Source organism: Panthera leo, chromosome A2, assembly GCF_018350215.1.
Source record: "Panthera leo isolate Ple1 chromosome A2, P.leo_Ple1_pat1.1, whole genome shotgun sequence".
Taxonomy (NCBI): domain Eukaryota; kingdom Metazoa; phylum Chordata; class Mammalia; order Carnivora; family Felidae; genus Panthera; species Panthera leo.
Genome location: NC_056680.1, coordinates 17,786,755 through 17,800,880, shown reverse-complemented (window position 1 = coordinate 17,800,880; position 14,126 = coordinate 17,786,755). Strand labels below are relative to the sequence as shown.

Genomic DNA, 14,126 nt, shown 5'->3' with positions numbered 1-14,126 from the left:
CATGTAGAAACTGAAGTCTAAAGATAGTAGAGTAATATTCCACAGTATGACAGTAATATTTTAAATGATACATCCCTAACCTTGGACTTTAAAAAAGTAGTGGCAAATGATGCAACCCATTAGAACAATCCAAGATTGAATGGCTCTTTTCAAGCAGACAGATGGAGAAGAAATGGAACAGAATTTGGCTATATACTGGAGAGCAGACATGACTTGTACAGCAGTTGAGAGGGAGGGTTGCAGTCCGCCATAGCTCATGCTAGGAGTATAAGGCCTGTCTGTGCCCTCAGAGGTGCGTATTATTTCCATTTTAGGATATGGCAGTCCTAGCCAGGGAAGCCATGGGGCTGGGGTTAGAGGTTTGCAGGGCTTGGGCACCAGGTTGAACAGAGTTTCAACTCTCAGGGAGCTGCATGCCTCTAACACTTGGGGGGGATGTAAGGGAGGGGGTGTCATGCCTGTGACTGTGTGATCCCCAACATGGCTGTATCTGGTTGGTGTACTTCAGTCTGACTGCGCATCAGAAACCCTAGGGTCTGTTGTGACCCAGCATCTTTCCAGGGGAGCCTTCCCTCTCCTTCCCACTCCACCCCAGCCCAGGAGACACATGAGTCCAGCCTGGCCAGGCACAGTGCAAACTGCCCAGCCATATGATTAGTTAGTTCATCTAGGGCAGGGGACGCAGCGTGAGCCAAGGAGAGTCAGGCCAAAATCTGATTGAAACCTCTAGGGAAGAGAAATGCCTGCATTCCCCAGGTCTGGGAGTTGGGGGGTGTGGGTCTAGAACTCCTGGGGGCTGTGTGGTCAGCACCTTCTGCACAATGGGTCCATGAGGAAGAAAGCAGGCAGGCAGCAAGAGATGCAGGACTTTTTAATTAGTTCTGTGCACAAGTACGTTCCCTCTAATCTGAGCCAGTTTTACGGTGACAATGGCCTGATACTCACAGATAGACAATGTCCTGAGCAGCAAAGCTGTGAACTCATGTGTAGGCCCTGCAGAGGGAGAGGAGAATCATAAAGCAGCAGATCTAGGGTGGACCTGGGCATCTGTATTTTTAAAAGGCTCCTGGGTGATCTCAACTCAGTTGTCTTCTGTGTGGTGTCTCCACCCCACTACCACCCCATCATAGAGAATACTAAAATAGAAAACCTACAGTTAAACATCTCCTAACCCCCTTGCTGTGTTTCATTCTGCTGGCCTTTAGGATTTCATTATGTACTCTGAAAGAAAAAAAAAAATCTTTCCACTCCCGACAGCCTGAGGTGGACAAAAGGTACAATTAACTTAGATACAAGAAACCTAAAACTAAGCAATTAACCTTCTCCTGACTGTGTGTCCCTCCCTACACACATATACACGTATCTGAGAGGAGCCTGGCTATAGCTCTGGTTAGCCTTGCCTCCATGACTTGCTGGGGTCGAATGACCTTTCACATTCCTGCCTCCCCTCTCTCTCCATTAATTTAAATCCTCCCCTTACTCTAGGTCTCCCCAAAATTTATATTTTTGCAACAAGACTATCTTTGATTACTCCAGCCTAACTGTGATTAGGGACACTCTCTCCCTCCTGAGAATTCTCATGACACTAACTCTTGTCTTTACAGTTCACCTAGCACATTTCATATGCTGTCTTGGACTATAGCTTTTTTATTCCCACATATTTTATATTGTCTCCCCATTGAGATTGTAACGTCTTTCAGGGCAAGAGCCCTCAGATTGTTTTATCTCCTTTTTCTAAAGGTGCATCTTTTCACATTGAACAATGACTGTGAGCTTACAAGTATTCGATTGGGAGTTTTGTATTTTGTATTCTATTTATGACCCATAGGTGGCACTCATGGAGTACCAGATAGCAAGCAATGATGTGTGGGACATCTGTCTGACACAACAAGCTACAAGTCTTTTTCTTCCAGCGATGACTCAGATTAAAATGTCATCAAACACTCAGTTGGCCCGGTACATTCCATGGTCCTCTGATATTTGCTGTCACCCAGTTAATTAAACCATCCATAGATGTTCTCTTACAGAGGCACTTACCAGAATTTTCATGTTCTTTCTTGTAGGACCGTGTGACTTTTAGAAGAATCATAGTGAAAAACAATGCAAAAAAGAGAAGGATGTTTGAGTCATTTATTGAATCTGTGCCTCTCCTTAAATCACTAGAGGTAAAGTGTATGAATAAGAGTCTGTTTATGGAGATTTAAGATTTAAAACTAATCTATTAAGCTTTCAAATTGTACTATTCTAACCCATTTCTGTGTTGTATAGATATCATTTGTGACTTTCAGTTGAGGTCTTTTCCTTAGAGTCTGTGGGTATGTCCATTGTTTCAGGTGTCAGAACGAATGAAGATTGTGGATGTAATAGGAGAGAAGGTCTATAAGGACGGAGAGCGCATAATCACACAGGTGAGTGGGGCCCTGTGCAGCTCCTTTCCTGAGAGAGTCAACCCTCCTGAAGGACTAGTGCAACCCTTGTCCTCTCACTTTGGGAGCTCATGTTGCCAGCTACTAGGGCACACTTCCTGCAGAGTCCTCTGAAGCCCGTTGATGTTCCTCTCACGGACATATGCACGTCTCTTGCCTCCATTCACCTTTCTGTGGCTTCTGGTGTTTGTTCTTTTGGACATAGTTCTCTTTTGACCCTGAGTAAACTTCATCCATTGGTGTTAAAGTCTGGAGAAAGTTGAAGGGTTGTGCCCTTTACCTTCTATGTTTGGCACAAAGGTGCCCTCTTAGTCAATCCAACACAAGCCAGCCTTCAGTCCTCAGTAATTGATCAGATTTGTAAGTTGTCTTTAATGTTTCCTTTGTGCCTTTCTCTCTTGTGACTTTTGGATGCTGTGAGGATCATCACACAGTGACCTGGATCGTTGTGATGAATACTGTGTAATAATTTTCCTTGTCTGCTCTGATGATGTTTTTAATTATGTGTAAAGACTTCTCCAGGTGTAACTTCTGCCTGTGGTTTGGTAAGAGCACTGGGAAGATACCTGGTTGGCCTGGGTTGGGTAGTGTTCCCCATTATGAAGCCAGAGCTGGGGCTAGGAGGAGGAAAGACAGATTGGTGAAGCCTAAATCCTGAGCCCACCCCTGTACCAGGCTTATTAATCACAGCAGGCGAGAGAGAAACTCCCAGAGAAAAAGGACTAACAAAAAAACTATATGGCCTTTTGAAATGCCTTTGTTTTCTAGGACTCCTGCTGTTAATAATTCCTTCAATTAGAAATTAGTTTGATTCTCTAAACACTTATTACAATATACAAGTAGGGGGCGCCTGGGTGGCTCAGCCGGTTGAGCGTCCGACTTCGGCTCAGGTCATGATCTCACGGTCCGTGAGTTCGAGCCCCAAGTCGGGCTCTGTGCTGACAGCTCGGAGCCTGGAGCCTGCTTCAGATTCTGTGTCTCCCTCTCTCTCTGACCCTCCGCCATTCATGTTCTGTCTCTCTCTGTCTCAAAAATAAACATTAAAAAAAAAATATATATATATATACAAGTAGGACCAGATATAAACACTATAATGAAGGAATGTGTAAATGACAGTGAGAATGTAGGAAAGGAAGTATTCTGTAATGTTTTGTAGGGGAAATGCCATTTGGGCTGGGCTTAAAGAATAAGTGCAGCTTCAGCAGTTGAGGTCAGGGAAAGGTCTTTCAGGGCAAGAGAACAATATGAACAAGGCCTGTGGGTGTGAGCTGTGTTCCAGGACAGGTGTCCTGGTATGGTAAGAATGTAGCACTGAGTTGCAGGAATGGGACCTGTTGACTAGTCACATTTGCTTCTGAACCTGAGATGCTTTAATTTACTCCCAAAGGGCCTTCATGTCATCCTGAAAGCCCCAGGCCTTCAGGAGGTATGTCAGCAGGTTTTTAGAAGGTATGTCAAGAGGTATGAGAAGCTACAGTGTTTTCTGGAGTGTCTGTGCTCTTGAAGATGAGAGTGCTAGATGGTGCTGAATGGGCACAAATTAAGATGACCTCAGCTTATTATAGACCCCTTTTGACAGTGTCCCTAGACAGAGGTTTCCAGGTGAGGTCCCAAGAACAGCAGCATCAGTGTCATCTGGGAACTTGATAGGAATCATTAGAAATGAAGTTCTTGGGCCCCACCCCAGACCTACTGAATTAGAAACTGTGCTTTATGTTGTTCTGTTTGTTTTGGCAGCTTTGTTACAGTGTATTTTATATACAATAAAATCACCAAATTTAAGTGTACAATTCTAGAGTTTGGTAGCCATCCCTGCAATCATAGTACAGGGCATTTCCATCACCCCAAGAAGTTTCCTCACTTGTATTTGTAGTCGATCCCCTGCTCCACCCCCTTATTCCTGGAAGCTACTGATTTGCTTTTCAACACTACAGAAGTTCCTTTTCTAGAATTTCATATAAATGCAATCATAATGTGGTCTTTTGTATCTGATTTCTTAGCACAACGTTTTTGAGACTTTTTTTTCATGTTGTATGTGTCAGCAGATAGTTTATTTTTATTGCTAAGTAGTATTCCACTGTACGGATATACCATAATTTATCTTTCCATTCACCAGTTGAGGGAATTGGAGGTCTTTCCAGTTTGGGGCAATCATGAATAGAGCTGCAGTGGACACTTTTATACAAGTCTTTGTGTAGATATATGTTTTTATGGAATTGCTAAGCCATATGGTAAAAGCATATTTAACAACCGGCCAAACCGTTTTTTTTTTAATTTTTATTTATTTTATTTTATTTTATTTTATTTTTTTTATTTTAACGTTTATTTATTTTTGAGACAGAGAGAGACAGAGCATGAATGGGGGAGGGTCAGAGAGAGGGAGACACAGAATCTGAAACAGGCTCCGGGCTCTGAGGTGTCAGCACAGGGGCCCGATGCGGGGCTCAAACTCACGGACCGCGAGATCATGACCTGAGCCGAAGTCGGCGCTCAACCGACTGAGCCACCCAGGCGCCCCCCAAACCGTTTTTAAAATGCCTCTACCACTTTGCATCCTCCCAGCACTGTACCAGAATTCCAGTTGCTATGCATCCTCATCAACATTTAGTATCAACAGTCTTTTTACTTTTAGCCATTCTAGTGGGTATGAAGTGGTGTCTCATTTTGGTTTTAATTTGCATTTGCCGCATCTTTTCCTGTGACTGCTTGCCATCCTTATGTTTTCTTTGGTGAAGTTTTTGTAAATCTTTTGCCCTGTTTACAATTAGGTGATTTGGCTTCTTATTATTAACTCGTAAGAGTTCTTTATGTGTTCTAAGCACAAATCGTTTATCAGGCAGATGATTGGCAAATATTTCTTCCAAGCTGTGGCAGTGCCTTGTCTCTTAATTTTCTTAATGGCAGTTTTTAAAAAGCAAAAGTTTTTAATTTTGAAGAGTCTAGTTTGTAGTTTTTTTTTTCTCTTGCAGTTCATTCTTCTTGTGTCCTATTTTAAAAGAATCTTTGCAAGGTCAATAAAATTTTCTCATAATGTTTACCTTTAGGCCACCATTCAATAAATATCATGTGAGACAGATGTAATTTAGAATTTTTTTAGCAGCCAAGTTTTTTTCAAAAGGTGAACTTAATTTTAATAATATGACATATTTAACTTAATATCTTTAAATAATACCATTTCAGCATCTAAGTGATATAAAAATTTAATGATGAAATATTTTATATTCTTTTTTTTTCCTCAGTCTTCAAAATTCAATGTATATTTTGTACTTACAGCACACCTAAATCTATAGAAGCCATATTTCAAGTGCTCCATAGCCACATGCTACTATGTTGAGCAGAGTGGTTATAGATATCTCCTAGTTTTAACTCCTACATTTAGATCTGTGATCCATTTTGAGTTAATTTTTATGCTGTTGTAAGGTTTTTACAAGGTTTTGCATGTGGATGTCCAATTGTTCCAGTACCATTTGTTGGAAAGATTATCCTATCTTGTTGCCTTGACACTTGTACTGAAAACTATTTGGCCGTATATTTTTGGGTCTATTTCTGGTCTCTGTTCCATGGATCTACATGTCTGTCTCTGTGCCAATACTGCACTGTCTTGATTATAAAAACTTTTTATACTAAGTCTTAAAATCAGATAGTTTAAGCCCTCCAAAATTTTTGTTCTTTTTCATAATTATTTTGGCTCCTCAATGCTCTTTGCATTTCTGTATATATTTTAGAACCAGCTTTATACTTTCTACCAATGAGATTTTTCAGGGGGGATTATGTTGAAACTATAGATCAATTTGGGGAGAAATTGACATTGTAACAATAGTGAGTGTTTTGTGTCAGTCTCAGGCCATCAGTAGTGATGCTGTCAGCTAGGAATGCCTGGGGCACTCACCTCGTCCTGTACCACTTCTCAAAAGTCCCCACAGACATTTCTCCAGAGCCAGTGTTGTGTCTGGACTGGCCCTTGTGGTTCTTGTTATGACTGCAAGGCTTAGCAACAACCATGAAGGAACTTTGAAAAAACAAAGTTTATTACTCACAGATCCTGGAGGGTATATGGCACACCCAGGGCCACACAGTGAGGTCACAGGGTGGGGGTGGGGACCTGGAATTCTGTCTTTATTGGGGATGAGGGTGGGCTGCCCAGGGTTTGGCAGGTTCTCTCTTTATTGGCAAATTTAAAACGTAAGAGCAGGAATTAGGGTTGTGGGAAGAGAAAAGTGGGGTCACTCAAGTGGTCAATTTTCTGCATTTCTCAGGGCTTTCTAAAAGAGAAACTTCATGGGGCACCTGGATGGTTCAGTCAGTTAAGCGTCCAACTGTTTATTTCAGCACAGGTCATGATCTCATGGTTTGTGAGTTCAAGCCCTGCATCAGGTTCTGTGCTGACAGCACAGAGCCTGCTTGGGATTCTCTCTGCCCCTCCCCCACCCGCGTGCGCGCTCGCGCGGGCTCTCTCTCTCTGTCTCTCTGTCTCTCTCTCAAAATAAATAAATAAACATTTAAAATAAAAGGGAGACTTCATAGGTGGGGCAGCCTGGCTCTTTATTTAGTGTGGCTGGCAATATGTTTATTCAAGGTAGGTATCTTTGAAATGGTTGCCTCAATAATCAAAAGCTTGATGTCAGTCACTTACATTCTAATCAAAAAAGCTTACTGTCAGTGGTTCATGAACTTAGTATATCTCTATGTAGGTCATTTTTTTTTTTAATGTCTATTTTTGAAAGAGAGAGCAAGCACAAGGGAGCGGCAGAGAGAGAGGGAGACAGAGGATCCTCTGTGAGCTCTGTGCTGACAGCAGAGAGCCCAATGTGGGGCTTGAATCCATGAACTATAAGATCATAACCTAGCTGAAGTCGGACGCTTAACCGACTGAGCCACCCAGGTGCCCCTAGGTTACCTTTTACTTTTTCTCTGTAGTATTTTATACTTTTCAAGTCGTACACATCTTTGTTAAATTTATACCTGGATATTTTACATTTTTTACGATATTGTAAGTGGTTTTCCTTTCTTCAGTTTCTAATTATTTATTGCTAGTATATAAAAATACACTTCAAGGGGAGCCTGGGTGGCTCAGTCGGTTAAGTGACCAACTCTTAACTTCAGCTCAGGTAATGATCTCATGGTTCATGAGTTTGAGCCCCCATCAGGATTCATGCTGTTAGTGCAGAGCCTGCTTGGGATTCTCTCCCTCTCTGCCCCTCCCCTGCTTTCTCTCTCTCTCTCAAAAATAAGTAAATAAACTTAAAGAAATTAAAAAAAAAACTTGGTGAAATGTTTGAAAAGCATTTTCAAAGGTTTTTGAGAGAGAGGAAGGATATCACTATGAGAATTGTGTTCTCAGAGTATAGTTCTGGCATCAGTGAAAAATGAATTGGCTTCAGTTTCATTGAGTAATCAAGGAAATGCAAATTAAAAGCCACAATGAGAACTATTTTTTTTTTTATTTTTTTGATGTTTATTTATTTTTGAGAGAGAGAGATAGAATGAGAGCAGGGGAGGGGCAGAGAGAGAGGGAGACACAGAATCTAAAGCAGGCTCTAGGCTCTAAGCTATCAGCACAGAGCCCGATATGGGGCTCAAACTCACAAACGGTAACATCATGACCTGAGCCAAAGTTGGATGCTTAACCAACTGAGCCACCCAGGCTCCCCAGTGAGAACTATTTTCATACCTATTAGTTTGGCAAAAGGTAAGAATCTGATAATTCCAAGATGTAGCAGGAAGTTTTATTCACAGTGAATAGGAGAATAACTTAGCTGAACCCCTTTTGAGAGAAGTTTATCCTTATTCTATAAAGCTGAATTTACTCTATAATCCAGAAATGTACTTTTTAGATGTTTTCAGAGAAATACCCTCACACCTCAGAAGCTGCTCTGCCCTTCCTAGTCACAGACCTCTACTATGTCTCTATGCTGACTTTTATCATAGTCATATATTTACTTTGCTTTATAATTTTTACCACCTGTGTATAAACAATATGGCTAAGTCTTGCTGTCTTTTTCTTTAATTTCTAAATTGGAATTAGAATGTATGTATTCTTTTATTTGTACCTTCTTTTGCTCAACATTTCACCCACATTGTTGTGTGCAGCTGTAGTTTGTTGGTTTTCATTGCTGTATAGTATTCCAGCATGTAAATAAACTATTTGTCTTCCCACTGCTGATGGAGATTAAGTGTGTTTCTAGTTTTTAGCTGTTATTAACAAGACTTCAGTGATTACATTGATTTGATTTTCAAATCTTAAAGCAGCCTTGTGTTGCTGAGATAAGATAAACTGACTTGGCCATTGTGTAGTATCCATTTCATATGTTGATGAATCCAATTTGTTAATATTTTGTTTAAGATTTTCTGGCTGTGTTCCCAAGTGAGGCTGATATGTAATTTTCCTTTCTTATAGCAGCCTCGTCAGATTTTGCTATCAGGGTGTTAGAATCGTAATGGGATTCTATTCTCTTACTATTATCTGAGGAGTTTGCATAAGACTAGAATTCCTTGGATATCTTAAGGAACTTAGTGATGTTTCTTTTGTGGGAAGATTTTTTTTAACTTATTTCAGAGAGAGAGAGAGAGAGAGAGAGAGAGAGGCAGAGAGAGAGGGAGAGTGATAATCCCAAGTGGGCTCCATACTGATGGTGTGGAGCCCAGTACAGGGCTTGAACTCACAGAACCATGAGATCGTGACCTGAGCCAAAACCAAGAGTCAGACGCTTAACCAACTGAGCCACCCAGGTGCCCCTGTGGGAAGATTTTGACCACAAATTAAGTTATTAATTGTTAAACTATTTAGGTTTTCTATTCTTCAGTGTGTTTTGGTAAGATCTATTTTGCTAGGGATTTATTCATTTTATCTAAAATTCAATGTTTTTGGCACAAAGTAGGTCAGAATGTTCCTGTAACACCTTTTAAGTATCTACAACATCTAGAATGATCCCATCTTAATTCCTGATATTGTCGTTTTGTGCCTTCTCTTTTTTTTTATTGTTCAATCTTGCAAGGGGCTTACTAATTCTTTCAGTCTGTTTTAAGAACCACTTTTTTGCCTTTTATTAATCTGGTTGAATGTTTTCTATTTCATTACTTTCTGTCTTTATCTCATTTCCTTTCTTCGACTTCGTTTTGCTATTTTTTCCCCAGTTCTCTTGAATTGGTTGCTTAGCTTTTCACTTTCTAGCCTGTCTTCTTTTTCCAATATGGGCATTTTAGTATTTTTTAAGTTTATTTATTTATTTTGAGAGAGAGAGCACAGGAGGGGCAGAGAGAAAGGGAGAGAGAGAGAATCCCAGGCAGGCTCCAGGCGGCCAGCACAGAGCCCAATGCAGGTTCTCGAACCCACAAACCATAAGATCATGACCTGAGCTGAAACCAAGAGAAGTTTCCCTACATCCCTGAAGATCAGTGATGGTCATCAGCATTTAGAGATTGCTGCCCTAAGCCCCCTTGGACAGTTGTGCTTGGATGCTGTGACTCTTCAGCACCAGCATGCCAGCAGCTTCTTCCTACAGCCCAGCTTTCTTCACAGGTCATTATGTCTGAGGATGGGTGCCTTGCTAATGCAGGTGTCCAGCAAGGACCCAGATACTGTGGAAAGAACAGAAGCCACTGCTTATTGAAGGGGTTGGTGGGAGGCTAGTGTGCATCTCTGCCTGTCTCTAGTTGTTCTCTAGACCACATATGCTGTCAGGGAGGCCCCTGGCCAGCTGCCCACTTCAGAGTTTTCTTTTATTTCATCCTTTCAAGTTCATCAACACAAATTTTTATCTCTGGGTTTTTTTTTTTAATGTTATGCTTATATACTTTGTAGTGTTTTCATAATTTGCTCATTTATCCTAATTGATGGAATGTTTTACCTGTTCTCTGGATGATATGGACAGAAGTTGGTTTGTACTTTATAAAAAGTATGTTTCGGGTGCCTGAGTGGCTCAGTCGGTTGAGCGGCCGACTTCAGCTCAGGTCATGATCTCGCGGTCCGTGAGTTCGAGCCCCGCGTCAGGCTCTGTGCTGACAGCTCAGAGCCTGGAGCCTGTTTCAGATTCTGTGTCTCCCTCTCTCTCTGCCCCTCCCATGTTCATGCTCTGTCTCTCTCTGTCTCAAAAATAAAAATAAGTGTTAAAAAAAATTAAAAAAAAAAAAGTATGTTTCATGTATTCAGCATTGAAGTACCATTTTGTTGGGGTGCCTGGGTGGCTCAGTCGGTTAAGCGTCTGACTTCGGCTCAGGTCATGATCTGGAGGTTCGTGGATTAGAGCCCTGCATTGGGCTCTGTGCTGACAGCTCAGAGCCTGGAGCCTGCTTTGGATCCTGTGTCTCCCTCTCTCTCTGCCATTTCCCAGCTTGTGCTCACTCTCTCTCTCTCTCTCAAAAATAAATAAACATTAAAAAAAAAAAAAAAAAGGAAGTACCATACCATGTCCTGAATTAGAGTTTCGGTCATTCTTAGGATGGGATATGGATCCTATATCATCATTTGTGAAAAAAAGATATTTATTTAATATAAAGCCCAGTGAATTTTAGCATATGGTTGGTAACATAGTGCCTGCCGCATAGACATTCAGAAGCTGTTTATTGAAACACCTGATGTGTTCACAAAAAATATAAAATAGGAGGGCACCTGGGTGGCTCAGTTGGTTGAGCGTCTGACTTCGTCTCAGGTCATGATCTCGCCATTTTCGAGTTCAAGTCCCACATTAGGCTCTCTGCTGACAGCTCAGAATCCAAAGGCTGTTTCAGATTCTGTGTCTTCCTCTCTTTCTCTGCCCCTCCCCCGTCGCACTGTGTGTGTGTGTGTGTGTGTGTGTGTGTGTGTGTGTGTGTCTCAAAAATAAATGAACGTTAAGAAGAAAATGTTTTAATAAAAAAATTATAAAAATGTAAAATAGCGGTACCTGGATGGCTCAGTCAGTTAAGTGTCCGACTTTGGGCTCAAGTCATGATCTTGCAGTTCATGAGTTTGAGCCCCACATTGGCCTCTGTGCTGACAGTGAGGACCCTGCTTGGGATTATGTCTCTCTCCCTGTCTCTCTTGTGGTCCCCCCCTCTCTCAAAATAAATAAATAAACTTTTTAAAAAATGTAAAATATAGTCTGGCTTCTTTACTCCTAAATATAGAATAGAATGTTCTTTCTGTGAGATGTATACTCAGATGCTATTAGCAGACAACAATTTGAAAAGCAGGGACATTCTTCCATTGAGCTCCTGTTTTTTGCTGCTGGGGTAGTCATCTCATTCTGCTCTGTCTCCCCTAAAAACTGAGAGGCATCCTGCAAAGTCTGAACAGCCAGCTTGCATGCACTATCTATCACTGGACCTGAGGGAGGCAGGAAATATCTCTCCTGGCCCATCTCTGTCTCAGCCTAACCAGGCTGTTTCATGAGGCTGGAAATGCAAACAGTACCCCTCAGATGCCTCAAAAATAGACCATTTTCAGTTGATCATATCATTATTCATGGTTTCATTTTTAATTTTTTCTTCTTTTTTTTTAAATTTTTTTTAACGTTTATTTATTTTTGAGACAGAGAGAGACAGAGCATGAACAGGGGAGGGGCAGAGAGAGAGGGAGACACAGAATCTGAAACAGGCTCCAGGCTCTGAGCTGTCAGCACAGAGCCCAACGCAGGGCTTGAACTCACGGACTGTGAGATCATGACCTGGGCTGAAGTCGGACGCATAACCGACCAAGCCACCCAGGCGCCCCTTAATTTTTTCTTCTTAAATTGTTTGTGAACTATGATAATCCTTTCAAGTGATGTATTAGCAAATTAGTAAAATTAAAAGGCTCAGGGGCGCCTTGGTGGCTCAGTTGGTTAAGCATCCGACTTCGGCTCAGGTCATGTTCTCATGGTTCGTGGGTTCAAGCCCCGCTTTGGGCTCTGTACTGACAACTCAGAGCCTGGAGCCTGCTTCAGATTCTGTGTCTCCCTCTCTCTGCCCCTCCCCTGCTTGCTCTCCCTCTGTCTCTCAAAAATAATAAACATTAAAAAAAAAAAAAAAACATTAAAAAAAGAGGATCAGAGATGGTCCTTCCTCTGGTCCAGAGAAAGAGAAGAGCTTTTACCTAGGCAAGCCTCATTGTTCCTCGTGGTCTGGATAATATTTCTTCCCATTTCCTCTCAACCTTGAATCCACCAGCTATTCCTCTACCTCCTATGACAGTTATTTATCTTCTGAGCTTCTGAGGAAACTCATCTGTAAAATGGGGTAGTAATAGTACCAATTGTATTGACTTCTTGGGCAGTTGCATGAAGCAGTCAGTGCACATGTGGTACTCACCAGAGTGCCTGCTGGGAGTGAGCTCTGTTAGCAGAGCACAGCATTGTTAGCAGATTCTCTTTTATTTGAGCTCCCCTGTTCATCAGGCTCATTCTTCACACCCTGTAGACATGCCTGAGTCTTTCTTCAGAATACACTCACGTTCCTCCACTCACTGTTTTCGCTCCAGCTACCAGCTTCTCATCCCTTTCACAGCCAGGCATATTAGAAGTGTGGTCTCACAGTGTGGACCAGAGGAAGCCAGACATGATAGGCCATGTAGGATTCCATTTATATGAAGTTCAGGAACAGCCTTACTTTCCTTAACAGGAATTAAGGAAAACTGCAAGGAGAGAAGTCAGATACGGTCACCTAATAGTCGGAGCAATGGTAGTTTTGACTCGATAAGGACCCTTTTGGAGGCCAGAAAGGTTTTCTGTTTTGATGCAGGAGGTGGTCACACAGGTGCATAAATGTGTAAAAATTCATCAGGCTGAAGCCTTGAAAAATTAGCACTGTAAATTATGGCTGTTACACATCTATCTAAACAAAAAGAGCTCAGGTACCACCCTTCACCACCTGTCACTTTTGTGGCTCATCCCTACCACTCACCACCCTCTTCTTGGTCACCAGAATGTTTTTGCACACTTGAATCTTTTCTTTTTAATTTTTTTTTAACCTTTATTTATTTTTGAGACAGAGACAGAGCATGAACGGGGAGGGTCAGAGAGAGGGAGACACAGAATCTGAAACAGGCTCCAGGCTCTGAGCTGTCAGCACAGAGCCCGACGCGGGGCTCGAACTCAAGGACCGTGAGATCACGGACGCTTAACTGACTGAGCCACCCAGGCGCCCCGCACACATTTGAATCTTTATCTTGACCTCCAACAGCACTGAACACTGATAATCCCATCTTCCTTTGTGAAACTCCCTTCTTGGACCTAGAAGCAACCTCCTGGTGACCCAACCTCTGGCTTCCCCTTAGTTTCCTTCATCAACTCTCAGGGAGCTATTTGGGTAACACTAGAACTTCATGTTGATTTAGCTCTGCTGGGTACAGGGTACCTACCCAACATGGCAGCACAGAAACCCACAGACAGCCCTTTTTAAAGCTGTGCTTTTTACTCACATAAAGCAATGATTATTATCTAATGAACTGGGACTAGATTAACTACTTAAGAATGGCAGCCTCAGCTGTAAGATGTCCACTTGGAGATCTGTGCAGTGGCCAACGACACTTAAGTCTTAGGAAAATTCAGAAGTATAGACTCTACTGAAGACATAAGACCCACATGGAATGAGAACACAGGACTAGTATTGAATTATCCAGTGTAGATGGTTGTTGCCCCACACGTTAAGAGGAAGGGGTCAGATACTGAAGTTGGCCTGCAATCCTCTTCTCAGTGTCTGCTTGCCTCTCTCCCCTCATTCCAGCCTTTGCTCAGATCTCACCCT

General features: G+C 42.0%; 1 protein-coding gene across 1 annotated transcript in view; it reads left to right on the top strand.

Moving 5' to 3' along the window:
* PRKAR2A (protein kinase cAMP-dependent type II regulatory subunit alpha) overlaps nt 1-14,126 on the top strand; it is a 112,422-nt gene that overhangs the window by 89,647 nt on the left and 8,649 nt on the right. Inside the window, exons 7-8 of the mRNA XM_042929272.1 lie at nt 2,064-2,165; nt 2,334-2,408. Coding sequence (XP_042785206.1) covers nt 2,064-2,165; nt 2,334-2,408 — 177 coding nt within the window. The remainder of the gene's footprint in view (nt 1-2,063; nt 2,166-2,333; nt 2,409-14,126) is intronic.